We start from the raw sequence: 20,133 nt of genomic DNA, 5'->3' as shown, positions 1-20,133 counted from the left end.
CGCGGCCGCGCTGCCAAGGCGGGTGTCCCAGCCTTCCCTGCCCGACACACAACGGGGCTGGGCGTGTGGGGAAGATGCGCACCGGCGCAAGCACTTTGCTTCTCCCGGATAAACAAAAGTGAGAGCCGGGAGCTGGGAGTCCCTCTCACTCCCGCTCTTTCTTCGGAGGCGCGGAGAAACTGGATTTCACCTGGCAGAGCGCTCCCAGGGATAGAAAAGCAGGTAGCCAAGGACGCAGTAAACTATTTTATTTCTCCCTAGATTTTCCCACAGGATTTCTCTTCTTGCGAGAGAAAGTCACCCCCTCCGCTTGGCGCGGCCACCGCTGCGGCGTCGCAATGAAAGCTGTTCTGAGCACACCGTGGAGCGCGGTGCTGCCGGCTGCGGCTGGGCTGACTGAACGACCCGCGGAAAACTTGGCCTCTTCCAAGGCTTAGCTTTCCCCTCCAGCAATAACCGCCTAGCCCCCTGCCCACGGCTATAAATAACTAAAATTAACTCCATGATGAAATAATTTTAAAATAGCCACAAAGAGATCAGGTGTAGCCTCCGAGTTAGTAAAGCGCCTATTTTATTTTCTCGTGATTCCTCTATAAACAAAGCCGCGGAAATACTGTGAGAAAAAGAGATCGCTTTAGTTTGATCTGAATAGAGAAATCCAGCTTCGATATTTTCTTAAACACGGAAAACGCCGCAAAATCGAAAATAAATTTCCCCCTGGAAGCAGCTCGGTGTCCTTTGGGGAAAAGGGAGAGAAAGTAGCGTTTTCTCGCTATCGCGCATAAATGATGCAGGGCGAGTAACAGAGAGGAGCGGCAAGATTTCGGCTATCCCGGTACCGCACTACCGATACAGGCACGAACAAGAACACCCCGCATTAAAAAAAAAAATACAAATATATATATATATATATATATATATATATATATATATATATATATATATATACATATATATATGTAAGAAGTAAGAAAAAATTGGGAAAAAAATGAAAAAAGTGAGTTAACACAGGAAACCGAGACCTCTCCCAATAGGTTGCCGATCCCTCTTCACACCTGGTGCAAGGACAGCCACCGGCCCGGCCCGGGAAACTTCGGCCACAGTTACTTGTGCCCCCCTCCCCAGCCGGGCGGAGCAGGGCGCGCCCTGCGCGGGCGCGGAGAGGCCACGGCCGTCCTCGCTCACCTCGGTTTTCCTCTGGCTACCTAGCCCGCCGCCGCGCCGCCTCCGCCGACTTTTGTCCTTCCTCCTGCCCCCTGCCCCCTCCGCGGACGGGGGCTGCACCGCCGCCGCTGCGCCCGTGCCCGCGGAGAGCCGCGGAGCCGCCCGCCCCGGCCCGGCCCGGCCCCGCGGCGGCGGGGAGCGCTCGGCGGAGCCGGCGTGACGTCAGGGCCCGGGGAGGCGGGCGGGGCGGGGCGGGGGCGCGGGAGGGCCGGGGAGGAGGGAGCCAGCGGCGGCTCCGCGGCCCCGCAGCCAGCGCAGGAGCCCGGCGCGGCCCCGCCGCCCCCGCCAGCCACAGGCACCAGCAGCGAGAGAGCGGGGCGGGCAGCGCAACCGGCCCCGGTGAGTGCGGGAGGCTCGGGGGGTACCGGCGGGACGGGCGCGGGGCTGCGAACCCGGCGGGTCCAGGCTCTGCGCACCCCGGGACGAGCAGCGGGACCGGGGGCCGGCCGGGCAGGGTCCCGCGGGCTCGGGTGGCTGGTGTCCTCCCGGGCGGCTGCGGCCCGTCCCGCAGCGCTGTGGGCGAGGGAAGCGGCGCTGCCCCCGCGCCGTTTGCCCGCCGTGCCGGTCCCGCTTCCCCGGCGGGGCGGGCGCCCAGGAAGCGGCCGCGCAGGCAGCGCCTTCCTGGCGCGGAGACGCGGAGCCGGGCGGGGGGCGGCAGCGGCGGCGGCGCGGGCTCGGGCTGCCCGAGAGCGATGCGGGCGGGTCTGCCGAGCCGGCCGCGGGGTCTCGCACCGGCACCGCCAGCGAGAGAACGGCGGGCACGGCTGCCCCGCGGGCACCGCGGAGGGGTAGGCCCCGCACGGAACCCCCCTTTCGTTTGAGAGCCAGCGGCCGCGGGCCTCTGGCAGAAAGCCTCCCGCCAAAATCACGGACCGCAGCATTTCGGGCGGTGAGATCCTTGCCAGGCCACTCCAGTTTTTTGGGGATTATGGATTTTTATTTTTTTTCCCCAGAAAGAACAGTGATAGATAACTATAAAGAAAAATTAATAATCTCGCTTTGCTGTCCGCGCCCCGCCGTTGCTCCGAGCAGGTTGCTGCCGAGAGGGCCCGGCCGCGGAGAAAGGCAAGGTCGCACGGCTGGTGCGTTTGCTGGGGCCGTGGGCGCGCAGAGGTGCGGAGGTATTTAAATCTGAGTACTCGGAGAAAGGGAAGTGGAAAAGCAAGTGGAGTTGCTTTCGTTTGTGTCGCCGGGCTGGAGACAATAGGAAAACGCTCCACTTGGCCCGATGCTGAGATGTGTTTGGCAACGAAAATTAAGAGGATAAGGAGAAGAGAAAGGGAAGGAGCAATACGGGTGAGGAAGGAATAATAATAATCCGTTCGAGAAAGGCACTTTTCTCCGAGGAGCCCGGCATTTCAGTAGAGAAAAAAAACTTCCCCTCGGTGTCGGGGCGTGTGCGTGGGGGGAGCCGTGTGTCTCCACTCGTGAGATAAATCAGCCATAGAGGCAGGCCGCGGGGGAGGGCATTTGTCACGCAGGACTAATCTTGACGGAGACCGATCCCGAAATAAGGACCATCGGCGAAGAATTAAGGTTCCTTTAATCACCTTCCCGATTAATTTAGGCATTGCTCGTGTGCTAGGCCCGGCTGCTGGAGGGAGCGGAGCTTCTCCCTGGCGTCGTTCATCTGGGAATATAAATCGCCATGTCACGACACGACCACGAGGAATCCCAATAACAGCACCTTCCCGTTTCCTTTTCACCCTTTTCTTTTTTCTTTTTTTTTTTTTAATTTATTTTTTCTTTTTATTATTTCCCCCCTTTCCTCCCCTTTTTCCACGGCCTTATCCTGCTTGCCCGGCGGAAGGTGGAAGGGCCGGAGCCTCGGGGCCCTTCTCGGTGGGTGCTGTGTCTGGCGCTGCTCATCCCAAACATGCCTCGGCTCCAGGCTGCCGGATTTCTAAGCACCAGCTAATAATGCGCCCGGTCCAGACATTAAAAAAGAAGCGAAGAAGAAGAAGAAAGATTACCGAAATGATGGTGACATGCAAATTTCCCTCGAAATTATCATAAGTAAACATTTGAAGCCTGGACTAATAAAATCCCATCTGTGTTACTTCATATCGAGTTAGTAGAGAGCTGTGATAATGAATTTTGTAATATCTCACGAACAGACATCTCAATCAGGCACTAATCCTGTGATTTTACTGCCCGACCTCTCAGATAGAGGGAGGCGGCGGTGGCGGCCGGGGAGCGCGGAGGCGCAGCCGCTGCCGCGCAACTTCCGCCGCGGTGGGGGAGCGGCTGCTGTACCCGCTGTCCTACGGCACCCCCGCCACCGGGGTCGGCCTGTCCCGCGGCTGAGCTCGGCGACGAGGTTAGGGGACTCTCCTACGCGTGCCCAAAGAACCAGAGGTGCAGGGAAGCCGGAGGGTTCGACGGGCTGGGAAGCAGCCACGGGTGTTTGCGCCTGTTCTGCGGTGTGACTTTGGTGGGACCTGAGGCTGAAGCAAGGAGAGGGGACACTGCGCGTATCGCTGGGGAAATGTGCGCGATCCAGCCCGCGTCGTTGCGACGTAGCTCCCGGGGCGGCCGTGTTTCGGGTTTTTGCGTGTATTTTTCAATCCCAAAGTAATTGTTTTAAAACCATTCGTCTTTTGCAGATAACGGGTAATGGAGTCCAACTGCCGCAAACTTGTCTCCGCCTGTGTCCAGCTAGGTAAGAGAGACCGCGGCCCGCCGGCCCGGAGGCGCCGCTGCCGTGCGGAGCGCTGCGCGGGTGCGCGGCCAGGCGGGCCGGCCCCGGGGAAGCGGCGCCGCCTCCGCGAAGGGCTGCGCAGCGTCGGGCGCTGACACCCACCCAGCCAGTTACCTCTCCCCTGCGCCGCCCCGCCGCGTCCCCGTGCCCAGGCGTGCGGCCCGCCGCCGTCGAGTGTCTCTATTCCTACGGCGGACATCTAAAGGGGGAGATAGGCCGGAGGGCCGCACGGAGCGGGCCGGCAGCACGGTGTCCGGGCCAGCACGGTGTGCGGGCGGCCGCCCCCAGCGCCAGTGACCCGCGGCGGTCTCTCCGCTCCGCTCCGCGGGCGCGCTGCGGGGCTGCGGCGGCAGCGGCGGGTCGGGCCCGGCTGCGCGGCGCCAGGGCGCCCTCTGCTGTCCGCCCGCCGAGCAACGGGCGCCGCCTGCGCCGGGAGGTGCGCGGCCGCGGGACGGGGAAGCGAAAGGGAAACGGGGAAAGGGAAAAGGAGGTGCGCGCACCCCCGCGGCTGCGGCTCCCGCTGCCAGAGCGCGTGTCCCCCAGAAAAGCATCGCTGTCAGCGCGCCGTTTAGACACCCGCAGCGTCGTCCTTGTGTTTATTTTTATTTTCTATTTTTTGACACCACCCGCGCGCCCGTAAACGAGCCGCCAGCCCTCTCCTTCCCCCAGAGGTAGGCTCCCCCACAGCGCTCCGTCTGCAACAGAGCGAGCTCCTGTCTCTCTTCCCCTGCCCTTTTCAGGGGGTCTGACAGGCGAGCCCGAGGGGTGGTAAAGAAAAACAGCAATGCAAACATATTACAAAGAAGAAAACAAGCGCCCTGTATTTCGAGAGACTGTTTAATCCAAGATAAACGTAATTTTGTTTAAATAAAATACATTAACCTGAATTAATAATACAGGAAACTAGAGTGAATTAATAATGCACGTAGTCCTGGTCTCGTGGTTAAACACTTCCTTGTAAGAATACTGTATTAACCCTGTTTGGCCAAACAGCTCGCTATTTCTCAAATAACATCCAATGATTTCAGGAGAGGCCACGTCCCCTTCTCGAGTCCACCCGCCCCCGGGGACTTTAGGCAGGATTTGCTAGCTGGACATCAAAACCCCTAGAAGAAGAAACGCTTAAGCTAAAGGAAGGTTAGCGAGCAAAGTCCGGGGTAATTCCAAACGCCAAAGTATTACGAACCGATAATTTTTAATCCCGGAAACATACACGATATTAAATTGTGCACAAATAGGCTTTTCCAGGGTCTGGCACTTTTTCCCTAGGCCAGTAATAAGTGTTAAATAATGTGGAAAGGAAGGGTGACATTGCTTTATATATGGTTTGCAAATAAGAAAGGCCTTTTTACCCTCCCCTGCCTTTTCTTCCCGATGAACAGGTGGTCTTAATCAAAGCCCTTAGCGCGATCTAATGGGAAAGTGGGGACCTTTCTGATATAATAAATTTATGAGCCCTTCCAAGTCAGCTTTATTCGACTAAGTATTTATAAAAGTAATATCCACATATGCTCCCTGACACGGGAACTTTAACTTCCTCCGCCGAGAAACAAATGGTTATTTTCTTAAACATCAATTATGAACCTGGATTATTGTAGTACACGCAAAATTTCCTGCCTTGTTACCGTACCAGCCGGCCTGTTTTTTACTCGCCGGGCTGCAGGGGAAATTGCTATCTAAACACCTTTAATGCCATTAATTAAAACATACGTCCGAGACCGAGAAGCAACGGCGGTGTTGCCTGACCATTAAAACGCTCCCACTTACGGGGAAGGGAAGCGCGACGACCTCGGATACGGATATACCCCTGCCGATATGGGAATATATTCCTGCAGATATGGGGATGAGCCCTGTGTGGTGCCTCAGTCCCTGCCTCTGTGCGACGGATAATGGCAAGTCCCGAGATGCCCTGAGCTGCTCGGGCGACTTGCTGTAAATCGTAGAAATCACGGGTGTTTTCTCGTGATACCGGAGGGATTTTCTGGGATCTTGGCTTTGATTTGCTTAAACCCGCGCGGTACTCGTTGATTTTTTTCTTACCTGACCGTAAGGACGTCATGCTTTTAGGATTTAGTTTGCAAAAAGTCTGATCCTTGGGGCGGGGAAGGAAGCAGGGGTGATTGGGGACCCCTCTCTGTCTCATTTCAGCTTGGGAAATTACGAGGGCGGTGAGGTAATTTCGCCAGATAGGCACCGTCGGTGGCCACGAGGAGAATGATCGCTAACTAGAACCACTGGCATTAACAGCAAAACATGCGACTGTTTTGTCAAATCGGTGGTTCTGCGAAAGGAGGAAACGAAATTCAGTAGGAGACCCTCCAAAAGTACACGGCATGCCGGCTTCCCGCGGGGAATGGGGCGCAGAGGGGGAGGGCTCTTCCAGAAGAAACGAGTCCGTGGCCATGCCGAGGAAAGGAAAATGGGAAAGTATGAAAATATTATTGCAGCCTAGAGTGTCAAACGCAGCCCGGCGGGTGTCAGATTTCTTCAGAGAGACAGGAAAATTGCTGCCGGGTGACCAGACCCACAAAATTAGGAAAACTTCAGCACATGCTTCGGCAGACCCACGGCACTTGTAAACGGTTGTCGGTGGTGGGGTTGTTTGAGTAATTTTTATGCAGGGTGAAAGGATGCTTAAGGTATTTGTGTGTACGTGTATATATATATATATATAATCTATACGATTTGTTAGGTCTGTGAATTCTACTTAAGGAATCCTTCCCTGTAATCGATAATCTGGGTATTGCTGAAACAGCAGCTTCCAGCATAAAATGTTGAAATTACATTCCGTCTCGTATCACCATTCAGCATTCCAAATTGATTGTTTCAACACTATCGAAAAAAAAAAAGGAAATAATAAGGAAAAAAAAATTGCTCTGACTATTCCGTAACTGAACATTCTTTTCAAAAACAAAACCTTAAAAACCTAGCGCCGTTTCAGCTTTCCATTCAGACCGGCTGAAGACACTGCAGCGTGCAAAGCAAAGGTCGCCGGTGCCTTTTTTGAGCCGCGGGCCGAGGTGGGCGCGCAGGCTGTGCCCCCGCGGGAGGGAGCGAGGGCGGGGGGCTGAGGCGGAGCCGGAGCATCGCTGCGGCCGCTGGGCCGCCAGGCAGAGCCGAGCGGCACCCTCCCCTCCGCACAGCGTGGCCAGATTAGTCCCCGGAATCGTGACCCGAGCCGTGGAGCCGGGATGCTCCCTGCCCGCGGCGCAAGCCCTTCGCTGGTGCGCGGCCCCTCGGAAGGTGCGCGCCCCGTCCCGCACCCCCCGCCAAGCACAAATTAGAAGTTATTTATTGCGCTTCGCTTATAGAATTTTCCCCCTCCGCTGTTGGCCTCTGAGAATAATATATGCAGCAGTTGTTAGCCTCACTCCAGGGAAAACTAAATGTATAACGAAAGCTTTTTCGTGAGTAGGAATATACTAACGGAACAATCTGATGTCTTCTTAATCCTATGTAAAAAGCTCTGTAGTCTTCCTAATATTGACTGAATGGGTAATTAATGGCTCTTCATCGAAGAGAATACCCGGTAATCCGAGATAGGCGAAAGACAACAAGCCAAAGGTAAAAGACAACAGGACTAGTTGGAGGCTCTACATAAGAACCAATTTATCCATTTAGGGGAGTATTACGCCTGGAAACAAAGATCTCGTGAGGCGATAAAGGAAAAGTGGGAAAATAAATACCCGCAGTAGGTCTGGCCACCCTCCGGCATCCCCAGCAGAGCCGCTCAGCTCCCGGCCCTGCTCTCGTCGGCCCTCCCGCTTGCCACGCCGGGGCGGGCACCGGGCATTCCAAATAAACTCAAAAAACAGCGTGGAAAAACTAAATAATAATAATAAAAAAAAAGACTCACAAAAAGCCCCAACCGATCAACCAACTCAACAAACAGAGGAAAAACCACACCAAAACTCCCATGAAATTAAAAAGGTGATGCGGAGCGGGGAGCATCTCCGATTCCCCATTTTTCGTAGGCGGCGGACGTCTCCTAGTCCATCTGGGCGCATCCCCGATGGGCCCTACAGCTCAGGGGGAAAAGGAAAGAGAACAGTTCCCGAAATAGTTTTGGGGTTTTCTTTGGTGATGGCAGCCGCACACAGAAGGCGTGCATAGTCGGTACGCGAGTGAGCTGGCGGGGGCGGCTTCGTGGCAGGACCCGAACCCGAGAGGCAATGGGAACTTCCACCAGAAAAAAAAAAAAAAAAAAAAAAAAAAAAAAAAAAAAAAAAAGGAAAAAAAAATTTTAAAACACTTGACATTTTAATTGAAACCTTTACCGCTAATATATTACCTGGGTGACTACAATTAGGTTGTTTTTCGGTTGGCTGACAGCTTTTAAAATATTATTTCACTTGGGAAATAAAAGCTTCATCTCAGATTATAGGTGGGTATTTTTGGATTTACGTGATTTATGGTCACCATGACAACTAATGCTGTGTGGTAGCTCCCCTCCTGCCCGGGATGGGGGAGTTTTAATCAAAGGCACGTAAGGAAATGCCGACAGCCTCTCCCTCTGGGCTGCCGGGGCCCGGGCCACTGTTGTGCGCTCCTCTTCGGGGCGCGGGGACTGCTGGAGGATCTGTCACGCCTGTGGCTGTGGGACGCGGGGCTGGAGCTGGGGAAGGTGCGATAGGGCGGTGCGGTGGCCGGGCCCTCCTCCTCCTCTCCTCGTTCTTCGGGAGCGGCCTGCCCCGTCAAACGTCCCGAGAGAGCGGGGCTGCGGCCGGCGGGCACGGCGGGCACCGGCGCTCGCCCTGCCGGGCACAAAGCGCGTAACAAGCGCTCCGCACGCGGGAGGGACTCGTCGCTTCGAGTCGCGGCGGCAGAAGCCAGCACTGCCCCAAAATGACTGAAAATAAATTAATGGAAAAAAAAAAAAAAAAAAAAAAAAAAAAAAAGGTGACGGGTGTTGTCCAAGACAGGGATGCATTGATGCATTGCCCCGTATGAAAAGAAAAAAGTGGGGGAGGAAGGCGGAGATACCTCCCGCATCACCTCTCCCTCTGGCTCCCCCACCCCCGGGCTTTGCACACTTGTTTTCACCCCGACGTGGGGCTGCAGAGGGGCAGCGCCCCCTCCCCGGTGCCCCTCGCTGAGAGGCCAGGGCTGGGGCAGCGCCCTGCCCGCGATTTCGGCACGGCCACGCCACGGGGAAAAGCCGGGGGGCGGTTCTAGGTGCGGGACCACAGAGGTAGCGAGAGGTTAAGAAGAAACTGGGATATGATTGGTAAACAAATTGTGCAGAATGGAGCTGGATTCATATTGACTTAGTTATAGGTCATCTGCTGCCGGTGCAAAGGGAGGAAATATTTACTTTACACATATACTTTATGATCTTGGGGGAATTAGAGGAAATTCAATAAGAAAACGGCTAGAATCATTTTAAACCCCCTATTTAAAAGACTTAAGCAAATTAGAGTCTTATCAGATTAAAATCCACTACAAATGTAAGAGCATTGTCTCCATCGAAACGCTGTGGGGTCTGAGGAAAGAGATTCTTTGCCAAATCTCAGGGATAAAAACACGTCATTTAAACACCAGATAATGAGCAGAATGTAAATTAATTTAACCTTCTTTACTAACAGGCTGCGAAAGTAATATGTATAATTTAGCGATAACTAAGATTGCGACGGATGATACGTTCCTCGAACGAGAATCAGCGACTGAGGAAGACCCTTGAGGGAGGTGGGGGTGGGGTGTGGCGGACGGGATGGGCACGGGACACAGAAAAGTTTGGGCTCTGGGATGTGGATGTGTAGGGCCACATCAAGGGGAAGCTTTCGCTAACTTTTCAGTACCAGTGACCAGCCAGATAAATTGAAGATAGAGACGCAAACCTGCCTTTCCCGCTCCTGGGCTACTTCGGAATCCCCATCCCTAAGACGGCCACAGCTCCGCTGGGCCAGTAGTGGCTCTGCGGGCTCGGGGTTGGATTCCTCTGCCCTAGGAGGACCTGTCCAGCATGGCAGGGCAACCTGTCCCCGCCTTAGACGCGTGGAAAAGCCCCGCACCTCCTTCCTGCGAGACACGGCTCCACAGCAGCCTCATCCCGGCGCCACAAGCGCTCCCACGAGCGGGGACTGCGGGACAGGGTAGCCCGTCCCTCTACTGCCTCTGCCCGGGAGAGGGGTCCAATCCTGTCCCCAAACCTCGGAGAGGGGTCTGAGAAGTTTGTGTGCTGGCGTGTGGACCGATGTCGGGCTTGGCCAAATTCTGTGAGCGGCTTGCGTGGGCTCGGGTTCGTGGGCTGCTCCGGGCGCCCCGGGGGAGCGGGATGGTCCCTCCGGGTCCACGCCGAGAGGGAGGAATGGTCCCGCGGATTACTGTGCAAGTAAGTGGTAAAACCGGGGTGAGAAAGCCTCCTTGGGGGCTCGCTTTTGGGAACCCGGTTGCAGGAAAGGGGCGGGAATGGCGGAACCAAGGAAAGGATTTTTCCCCCGCGTGCCCCGCCTTTAGTGCGGGCAGAGGAAGGGCAGAAAGCCGGCGAGCGCGGGAACTAGAAGGGCTCAGGGTCCTCCGAGCGCGGTGTGAAGCTTTCCGTAGCTGTGTCGCAGAGGGGAGGTTGTTGTCGTTTGTATTTAAATGTCGCTGTTACCGGCACAAGGTCTGCCGTCTAACCGGCCGCGCCCCCGCCCCGCTTACTTTCCATCCCCTCCATGAGGAGGGAATCGGGCTTTCCCCCACCTTCCTGCAGCGGCGCAGGCAGTGCCGAGCTCCCCGCTCCCAGCCCCGCAGCTCCGGCAGCGCGGCGAGGCGCGGAGCGGACGCGCTCGGAGCCGCTCGGGCGGGGTGTCCCGTGGGCCGGCGGCGGCGGGCGGGCTCTGGGGGCGCGGGCAGCCCGGCGGGGCACACCGTGCGGGGGTTCGCAGGTTTGCTGGGGGCCCGGGTGCGCCCGTCCCCGGGAGAGCGCGGGGGGCGGCGCGGGGCGCGCGGGGCGGGGCGGGGCGGGCGGTGAAGGGGCGTGGCGGGGGCGTGGCGGGGCGTGGCGGGTGACGTGCGCGCGGGGAAGGCCGCCGCCGGTTTAAGATGTCAGGCCAAGAGGGAAGCGGCTGAGCTGATGCGGTGCGGGGCCGGCCGCGGCGCGGGTCCATGCGCGGGCGGCGGAGAGGAGCGCCCCGCGGAGCGCTGCCGCGCCTCGCCGCCCCCGCCCCGCGGAGCCCCGCGGCGGGCCGGGGGCCGCCGGCCAGGGAGCTGCCGTGTCGCCGTGACGGCGCTTACAGGACCGGACTCGCCCGCTCTCCTGTCGCCGCCGCCTCGCCCCCCCGGGCGGCGGGGGCTTCGAGGCTCGCCGTGCCTCCCGGGCTCTAGTCGAACGTCGCTCGCCCCGGAGCGGCTCCCCGGCCGGCAGCCCTGACCCCCGGAGCCGCGGGGCTGCTCCGCGCCAGCGGAGGGGGCGCTGCGCGGACCCTCCTACACGTACCGACACCTACAGACACACGCACACCTTCTCCTATCGACCCCCCAGGCGCGCACGTAGACTTTGGCGTCCTTTTGCCGATGAACTGCATGAAGGACCCGTTAAGCCTGGAGCGCCTGGGAGCCGGGAATAAGCTGTGCTCCTCCTCACCTTCCTCCTCCTCCTCCTCTTCATCATCCTGCCATCACCACCAGCCCGCGCTGGCCATGGCGACGGCGCTGGCGCCGGGGCAGGCGCGTTCCTCCCTGGAGTCCGCCAAGCACCGGCTGGAGGTGCACACCATCTCCGACACCTCCAGCCCCGAGGCCGCAGGTAAGAGGGGGTGAGAGGCAGGGACCCCGGCCCGACGGGCGCCCCGCAGCCCTGTCCTGCTCCGGCCCGGCTGGCAGCCCCGCGGACCGCGATGCGCCGCCGCCCCTCTGCCCGGGAGCGCCCCGCACCCGAGCCGAGATGCGTTTCGTGGTTTTTCGCGTGCGGTGTCTGTGTGACGGCGTAGAGGAGGATAATGACATGTGTAAGGATAGGCGAGTAGTATGTGTACTGATAGGCGAATTACATGGATACAGATCGGCAAATAACGTGGGATTTCATGGGAGAGTAATCCCGATGCAGACGGACAAATAGGAGTATATACGGACAAAGAATATTGTTACAGGCGGGCGAGTAATACCAGTGTAGGTAAGCTAATAAAACGAATTACGTGTATGCAGACGGGAGAATAACACGGATGCACATAGGCAGAAAGCTTGCGTACGGAGAGGCGGCTCCGTGCCGCTGCCCGGCGGTGGCCGCTCCACCGGGAGGAGCCGCCCGTGGGTGCCCGGGGCGCGGAGCAGCCGCAGCGGCGGGAGGCCGGCGCGGGTTAATCATTACAGCAGCGAGCCGCGTTCGGGGCAGTCTGCGGGCTCCAGCAGCGCTGGGGACACGCTTCTCCCCAGCCGCTGGAGAGGAGGCTGAGGAGCCCTCGTTTTCCGCCTTGTTTTTTTTTTTGTTTCCCCCACTTACAGAAAAGGATAAGAGCCAACAGAGCAAGAATGAGGATGCGGGGCCCGAGGACCCCTCCAAGAAGAAGAGGCAGCGGCGGCAGCGGACTCACTTCACCAGCCAGCAGTTGCAGGAGCTGGAGGCCACCTTCCAGCGGAATCGCTACCCGGACATGTCCACCCGGGAGGAGATCGCCGTCTGGACAAACCTCACCGAGGCCAGGGTTAGGGTAAGTCCTGACACGGCACCCCGGCTCGGAGCAGCGGGGGTCAGGGTGGGCTGGGAATGGGAAGGAGGGCTGAAATATTTGCAGCTGCTTTCGATTTCGGCTTGTATGTAAACTCCAGAGCCTTTGCACAAAAGCAGGGCAGAGCAGGACATTTCTGTCAAAGTGAGACAGATTGGGATCTCTCTCTGTGTGTCTGAAATATGGTTTGCTGCACGTTTCGCCCTCACCGTGCAATGCGTCCCTCTCCTTTTGATCGAAACGCTAATAAAAACATTAGTCAAGAAAGCAACTTGGAACAGGCTGCAACCTGCGCTGCCTCTAATAAGAAAAAGATGTAAAATACACAAGAGCTTTTGCTTCACTCCGAGGCACTCCCAACGTGCCCTTCCTTGCATTTTCTATTTCTTTGGGTTTCACAATTTGACGAGCGTCTCTCTCCACCCTCTACCCCCCTCTGAGATTTATGGGACCATCGCGGCGCTGCAGAGATACCGCGGCCGGATCCTGCTCGCCTGCAAACATCGCGCTGGGGGGGGAAATGAAAAACGACAAACCCCAACACACACACGCACAAAAAGAAGCCTATAAACGGGCGAACATTCAGATTTTCGGGAATCCCACACAAATCCTCTCCCCGCGGTGGCTTGAGGAAAGCGAAACGGTGAGAGCCGGCGGCGGCAGCGAGCGGGGCCGCCTCTCAGCCCCGGGCCGGCGGTGCTGGCGCCGGGGCAGCCCCGCGGCGGGAGCGGGGCCCGGCCGAGCCCGGTGTGTCCCGGAGCACGGAGCGCTGCCGCTCGCGGTGCGGCTGCCGCGGAGGTTTTTTGTCGGTCCGCGCGGTGCCTCCAGACGGGCCCGTCCCCGCGGAGCACCCGGGCGGCCGCGCCCAGCTCCACCGGGGTGGGGGTTACCACAAACACCCCCGGGTGGTTTCAATACACACGGTAAGGCGGCTGCTGGCGGCTGCCCGACGGGTCAGACACCCAGATGTGGATTGGGAAAGGGCACGCTTTTCCCATTGTCTGCGCGGGGAGGGTCCCTTAGATCTCACTTAGCACTTTGTTAAATGGTGATTTCCCCCCCCCCCCCCCCTTCTTTTTTCCTTTTTTTCTTTTCCCCTTTTTTTCCTTTTTCCAAAGAGCAATGAAACGTGTTTGTTTAGAAAGTGGTTTTCGGTTCTGGAAGCTTTCACGCTAGAGGAACTTGTAGTTTTAACAAACTGAAGCCAGGATTTATTAGTTGCTGGCTTCCTCCTCCTTTCTCGTACCATTGCCTTAAATATTCCACGGGTTTCCAGGCGTTTTACTCTCACTTTTCCACTTCTTTATTTTTCCTGGGTGGCTTCAGTACAGAAAAAGCCAAGAGAGAAGGAAAGGGGGAAAAAAACCCAAAAGAGAAATGAAGGGGTGGGGCAGGAGAAAAGGGAGAGAATAAGAAGGAAGCGAATTAGAGCATCACAAATTATGTGGAGGGCTGCGGGGAGGGGAGTGGGGGGGCCGTGGTGAGGGTGGAATTGTGCAGCCACGAATCTGCCTTGCTAAAGCCAAGCGGCCCCGAGGATGCTCGGCTGTCCTGGCAGCGCACCCTGGCCCAGAGCAGGGCTCCACAGAGGAGGAGGTGAACCTATACATATATATATATATTTGTACAAATTTTATATATAAAAACTTCTATACGGACAGGCTCGGCTGTTGCCCCCGAGGACCTGCAAAGGGCTGCAGTGGTGGTGGTTCCTGACTAACTCGCATCTCCCTCCCTCCCTCTCCCCCCGTTCCCAAAGGTTTGGTTCAAGAACCGCAGAGCCAAATGGAGAAAGAGAGAAAGGAACCAGCAAGCCGAGCTTTGCAAAAACGGCTTCGGCCCGCAGTTTAACGGCCTCATGCAGCCCTACGATGACATGTACCCCGGCTACTCGTACAACAACTGGGCAGCCAAGGGCCTCACCTCCGCTTCCCTCTCCACCAAAAGCTTTCCTTTTTTCAACTCCATGAATGTCAACCCTCTGTCTTCTCAGAGCATGTTCTCCCCTCCAAACTCCATATCCTCCATGAGTATGTCTTCAAGCATGGTACCTTCTGCAGTCACCGGGGTGCCCGGCTCCAGCCTCAACAGCCTGAATAACTTGAACAACTTGAGCAATCCCTCCCTGAATTCTGCAGTGCCAACGCCAGCCTGTCCTTATGCTCCTCCAACACCTCCGTATGTTTATAGGGACACATGTAACTCGAGCTTGGCGAGTCTGAGACTTAAAGCCAAGCAGCACTCCAGTTTTGGCTATGCCAGTGTGCAGAACCCTGCTTCCAACCTGAGCGCCTGCCAGTACGCGGTGGACAGACCCGTGTGAAACATCCAAGTAGGAAACTGCGTGGGAATCCCTCCCCATTTCCCGCAGAGACTGAGAATTTCACGAGAAAGTAATGGGCACTAGAGAGAAAGAGAAAGGAGGAAAAATCAGAGGCAGAGAGGAAGAGAGAGAGAAAGAGAGAGAGAGAGAGAGGAGGAAAAAAAAATAGGAAACCACTGAAATAAGATAGTTCCTTTGTTTTCAAAGGACCTCCTACAGATTCGGAGATCTTTCTTTCACTAAGAGTATTTCAACAGTTACAAGGACATATATATATATATATATATATGGACAAATGTTTGACTGGATATGATATGACATTTTAATGTTACTATAAGCTTGTTATTTTTTAAGTTTAGCATTGTTAACATAAAAATGACTGAAAGGATGTATATATATCGAAATGTCAAATTAATTTTATAAAAGCAGTTGTTAGTAATATCACAACAGTGTTTTTAAAAGGTTAGGCTTTAAAATAAAGCATGTTACACAGAAGCGATTAGGATTCTTTCGCTTGCGAGCAAGGGAATGTATATACTAAATGCGACACTGTATGTTTCTAACATATAATTATTAAAAAAAATTGTGTGAATATCAGTTTTAGAATAGTACCTCTGGTGGATGCAATGATGTTTCTGATATTGCAATGTAAAACATGCCCTGTGTATAACATTTCGTACAATATTATTGTTTTACTTTTCAGCAAACATGAAAAAAATGTGTTTTATTTCATGGGAGTAAAATATACAGCATACAGTTCTGTCTGGATTTTTTTATTTACTGAGCCAAGCTGCGCAGTAGCAACTAGTCTGCAATGATTGACTGATAGTTGACACTGGATCTCGTTCTCTGGCAACGCGGGGTAGTACTTTTGCAATGCAAATAAATGCTGGCGCTTTTTTTTTTTTTTTTTTTTTCCGCGTTAAAAAAAAAAAAAAATCTCTCGCTCTAACGTTGCATACTAGAGAAACATGGGACGTGTACCCCTTGGGTCCTTTTATTTCCCCGCACAGCCCGAGAAAATGCATTATTTGACATCGCTGGACTCGAGAATTACCTGCCACAAAGCCGCTGTATCTCGAGCCTAAATTTGTCCTGCTGTGAAAGAAGCTTTTATTACATTAAAGAAAAGGGAGTGGGGGAGAAAAATATTTTAAAAGCCAGCTTGCAAACAAACTGCTCCCGTTCAAAATAATCTGTCCCCTTTGCTGCCCCCTGCGCTCACCTTCTCTCCCTTCAGCGGGCAGATCCTTCATGTAATATTACATTTCTATTTCCAAATCCCCCTTTCAGACATGAAGAGAAACAAAGAGCAGCCCAAATAACCGCAACCCCGTGGAGCGCGGGGGGTGAGAGGTTAGCCCGAGTTTCCTGCGACTTCGTGCTGCAACACGTCGTTGAAGGGAAAGGTCGTGCTCTCGTGTGTTTTGTTTTAAATAATATTGACCCATTCATTCTCAACCTGCTTGTTCGTGAAATTATACAGGATTATAACTTTGCCATCGCCAGACAATTGAAACAAATCAAGATGAATTGCTGCTCGGCCCTCCCATCGGCTCACACACCGGGCGGGCGAGGAGGGGCTGCCGAGAGGGTGGGCAGCCGCAGGATCCGGAGGGAATATCGAGACACGAAGAAATTCCGCAGGCGCGTAAACTGGCGAGGGGCGCAGGGGACGGCAGGGAGGAAACTCTACGCGGTGAGAGCGAGCGCGATCCTGGAGCGGCCTTTGCGCGCTCGCTGCGCGCCTTTGTGAGCTCGGGAGGAGCGGCCGAGGTAGCCCGGGGGCGGGCGGGCACGGCCGAGGGCTCCTTCCCCCAGCGCTTGGACGGGAAGGAGAAGAGAGGGAGAGGGGAGAGGTCAGTGCCCTGCGCTTTCCCACGAGGAAAATGCTTTCCCCGCACGAAATCAGGGTACTGTCCCGTGGGTCCGATTGCAGCGTGGGCAAACCCCAGCCTCCACTTTTTTTCCCCATCATTTTTAAATTTTCTTTTATTTTTATTTTCTTTATCGCCTTTTTATCTTCCTCGTCACATTTTTCTTATTAGATTCTTTCTTCTCAGTCTTACTTTGTTGTAAGGTTGGGGGTTTTAAAATTATTTTAATATTTTACGCGACTTTCTGTTTTCTCTTCCTCTGTGTGTTCTTGCCAGGGGGTCGGTGGAGAGAAAGAACCTCGGTGCTCGGGACGGGGGGGAGGCGGGAGGCCCCCCCTGCTTGCCCGGCCTCGCCGCCTCCCCGACCCAGCGCCGCTCCCCTCGGTTTTTCCGCACCGTGTCAACACCTCACCCGGGTGAGTGCCAGGGGCTGCCAAAAATGTCCCCTTCCTCCTCCTCTTCCTCTTCCTCACCGGGCTGCGGGAGAAAGGTCCGAGGGTGCCGGCGGCGCAGGGCTGGCAGCCCGGGAGCCCCCTCGGGGATCAGGGGAGCCGGAGAAACGAGAGAGCTCTTCTGCCCAAAGCCTCTCGGCGGGACGGGCTTGGAAATCAGCGAGCAGATCGCTGCGGGTATCGGCACGGTATTTTACACGCTTTTTTCGGCTCTCGTTTCTTCTCGGTGGCTTTGGTTATTTATAGTCCTCTTTTATAAATATAAATATAAACATATGTATCTATAAAATATCGGTATATACATGTGTAGAATCTGTGTGTGCGTGGAGAAATATTAGATATATAGCACATAGTATACACATGCACATTTAGAAGAATAATATATACCGATTCCGGACCAAAAAAAAAAAAAAAAAATTGGATCAGAGTTTTTCGCTCTACTGTGTAATGGCTCAAACGATGAAAAATCAACGTGACCGCTCAGAGAGGACATAAATCACTCCGAGAGTAGTCTGAATTTCTTTCTCCCCCTAGCTGAAGCCTTGAGGGTCATCATTTTTCTGCGCCACTTGACCAAAGATATAATGTTTTGATTAGGTCGTAAATCAAAATCTTGGGTCGTGGTGGGGTTTCTTTTCTTTCATTTTTTTTTTTTTTCCGGGGGCTTTCCTTCTCCTTATCGGCGGTGGCAGCGTGAACCTGGAACAATGGAGGCCGCCAAGAGGGGGAGAAAAAGCCACAACGAAATGGGGAATTTGCAAAATACCTATTTGCAGAGGCGGGGGGAGAGTGGTTAGACGAGGGGCTCACGCCCCCTCGCAGCCCCCTCGCCCCTCGGAAAGGCCGATTCAGGCCGCCTGCTGCGCACCCCCCGCGCCGGGCGTGCGAGCGGGCAGCGCCGTCTGCCTCCCAATCCACATCGCAATCCACATCCCAATCCACAGTCCCGCTGGCCCCCGCAGCCCCCACAGCCCCCGACGGGAGCGCGCCCCTTCCAGCCGGGACCGGGCTTCTCGGGCTCCCTCTCCCCGCCGGGGCCGCGGGCGGCCCGGCTCCGTTCTTTTGTTTTCGGACGGTGCCTCCCGCACTTTGAACCCCGGCGGCGTGCCCGAGTCCCCGGCCGTCACAGGGGAGTGCCTCGCCCCGCAAAGGTCAAAATGACGCGCGGATATGGATGTATCTCCTTTTGGGTATTGTCTGTGCTTCCCCTTCTCCTCTCCTTGCCTTGTTTTTCGTACGTGCGCGCTCATCCGCGTGTACTTTCCCAAACCAGCGAGATACCGATCTTTACATACCTGTACAGTTGTTTCTACCTATAAAATAAAAGAATTTTCCCCCCCCCTCTTAGACATTCATTAGCATTTTTGGAGGGAAACAACTTCCTTTGAAAAATAGCTGACATCTGAGCCCGGGGAAGTTTGTTGTTTGGGGTTTTTTTTCTTCAATAAAGCCGCGTTTCGGGGGCATTTTTTTTTAATTTCGATAATGTTCCGTTTTGGAGCGGAGGCGACGGTATTTGCAGGTTTTCAGCCCGCCTTCCCCCGCCGCCGCGGACGGGGCTGTGGGGGGGTCTCACATGGCGGCTTAAGACAAGGAGGGAGGACAGGGGACCGGCTCACGGCACTGGCGCTAACACGCTTCTTCGGGACGTATAATTTACCTTGCTAAATGTCTGCTTTGGTACGCGTATTACATGTGTAGGTCTGGATATTAGGCACCCGATAGAGCGGAACAGTCAATAATCCAGAAACTTGGAAGGATTTACACCTTCAGAGCTCCATACAATGCCGGACTAATTGATTGCTAAATCTGAAATTTTTTAAATGCAAACCCCTTTTGGAATTAATTTCTCCGGCCTCCTGCAACTACTCCTAAGAGAGGAAGGGAGGAGAAATAAAATAAACTCTAACGTGCAAATTTAAGCTGTAAGGAAATTTTTTTTTTTTTTTTTGTTTGGGGTGTTGTTGTTGTTTTTCGTGCTTGTGTTTTGGTTTTTTGGGGGGTTTTTAATGAAAAAAAGAAAGGCATTTGAAGCCGCTTTTCGGGACTTCGGCCCCACTTGTGCCAGGCAGAGCCGCGGGACGGGAGCCGGCAGAACGGAGCCGGCGCTCCGCGCCCCTGCGCAGGGAGCCAGCTCTCTGGTCGCGCTCGACGAACGTCCCTCTGGTAGATCCGCGATTTCGGGGATGGGGGTGGCTCATTTGGTCGCTTTCTCCCTCGCGGCTGTGACCACCCCGGCCCGCCCCGAAGCGCAGGGGGCAGCGGGGGTCGCTCCCCCCGCCGCGGAGCCAGGCGGGCCAGGGCGAACGCTGCCGCAGCCCCGGAGGGACCCGAGCCCAGCCTGCCCTCTCGGGGGGCGGGCTGTGACGGCGCGGGGGGCCACCGGCCCGACCCCGGCCCCGCCACCTCGCAGGGTCGCCACCAGCCCGTGCCCGGCAGCTCCGGCGGTGGCAGCGAGCGAGCGGGGCCTCAGGGTCGGCAGCCCCACGGGAGCGAGGCAGCGTCACCCAGGTGGGGACAGGTCCCGCGGCGCCGCTTCGGCGAGAGCCGGGGCCGGACCCACGCGGGGAGGGCGCGGCTCGGCAGGCCCGGCGCGGCCGCGACTCCACAGCGGCATATCCCTGGGAGTTTGGGGCGAGAGGCGCAATTCGCGGGGCTGGGCTCCCATCGGGAGCGGGGCATGGACGCGGCTGATGGACAACCCAGTACCAGGAGAAAAAGGAAAAAAAAGTATTGAGAAAAAAAAAAAAAAGCCACAAACTGCCCAGTAGCCCACCCGGAGCAGGAGGCCGCGAGTGCCTCGCTCCGGCAGTGACGAAGAGCTGAGCGCCCTTTGGAGGCAGCCGCCTGCTCGGGCGGCGCTGAGGAAGGAGCCGTGAGCCCTGTGCGTGTCCCTGTGTGTGCGCAA

At 55.8% G+C, this 20,133-nt stretch overlaps 1 protein-coding gene across 2 annotated transcripts; it reads left to right on the top strand.

Annotated features, from left to right (window-relative positions):
* Positions 1 to 1,478: 1,478 nt before the first annotated feature.
* PITX2 (paired like homeodomain 2) lies at positions 1,479 to 15,652 on the top strand. Of its 2 annotated transcripts, XM_063156490.1 has the most exons (5): positions 1,479 to 1,563; positions 3,831 to 3,886; positions 11,391 to 11,654; positions 12,350 to 12,555; positions 14,333 to 15,652. In XM_063156490.1, the coding sequence occupies exons 2-5, from the start codon at positions 3,841 to 3,843 to the stop codon at positions 14,894 to 14,896; spliced, it is 1,080 nt and encodes a 359-aa protein (XP_063012560.1). In that variant the 5' UTR covers positions 1,479 to 1,563; positions 3,831 to 3,840; the 3' UTR covers positions 14,897 to 15,652. The 2 variants fall into 2 exon arrangements, with proteins under 2 accessions (XP_063012560.1, XP_063012561.1); XM_063156491.1 differs by lacking the exon at positions 11,391 to 11,654.
* The last annotated feature ends 4,481 nt before the right edge of the window (positions 15,653 to 20,133 follow it).

Source organism: Melospiza melodia, chromosome 5 (assembly GCF_035770615.1).
Source record: "Melospiza melodia melodia isolate bMelMel2 chromosome 5, bMelMel2.pri, whole genome shotgun sequence".
NCBI classification, from domain to species: Eukaryota; Metazoa; Chordata; class Aves; order Passeriformes; family Passerellidae; genus Melospiza; species Melospiza melodia.
This window is presented reverse-complemented; position numbering and strand designations above follow the sequence as displayed.

Coding starts and splice junctions, on each gene's coding strand:
- PITX2 (XM_063156490.1), top strand. CDS start 3,841: ATGGAGTCCAACTGCCGCAAACTTGTCTCCGCCTGTGTCCAGCTAG. Junction 11,655..12,349: donor CTCCAGCCCCGAGGCCGCAG/GTAAGAGGGGGT, acceptor CCCCACTTACAG/AAAAGGATAAGAGCCAACAG. Junction 12,556..14,332: donor TCACCGAGGCCAGGGTTAGG/GTAAGTCCTGAC, acceptor CCGTTCCCAAAG/GTTTGGTTCAAGAACCGCAG.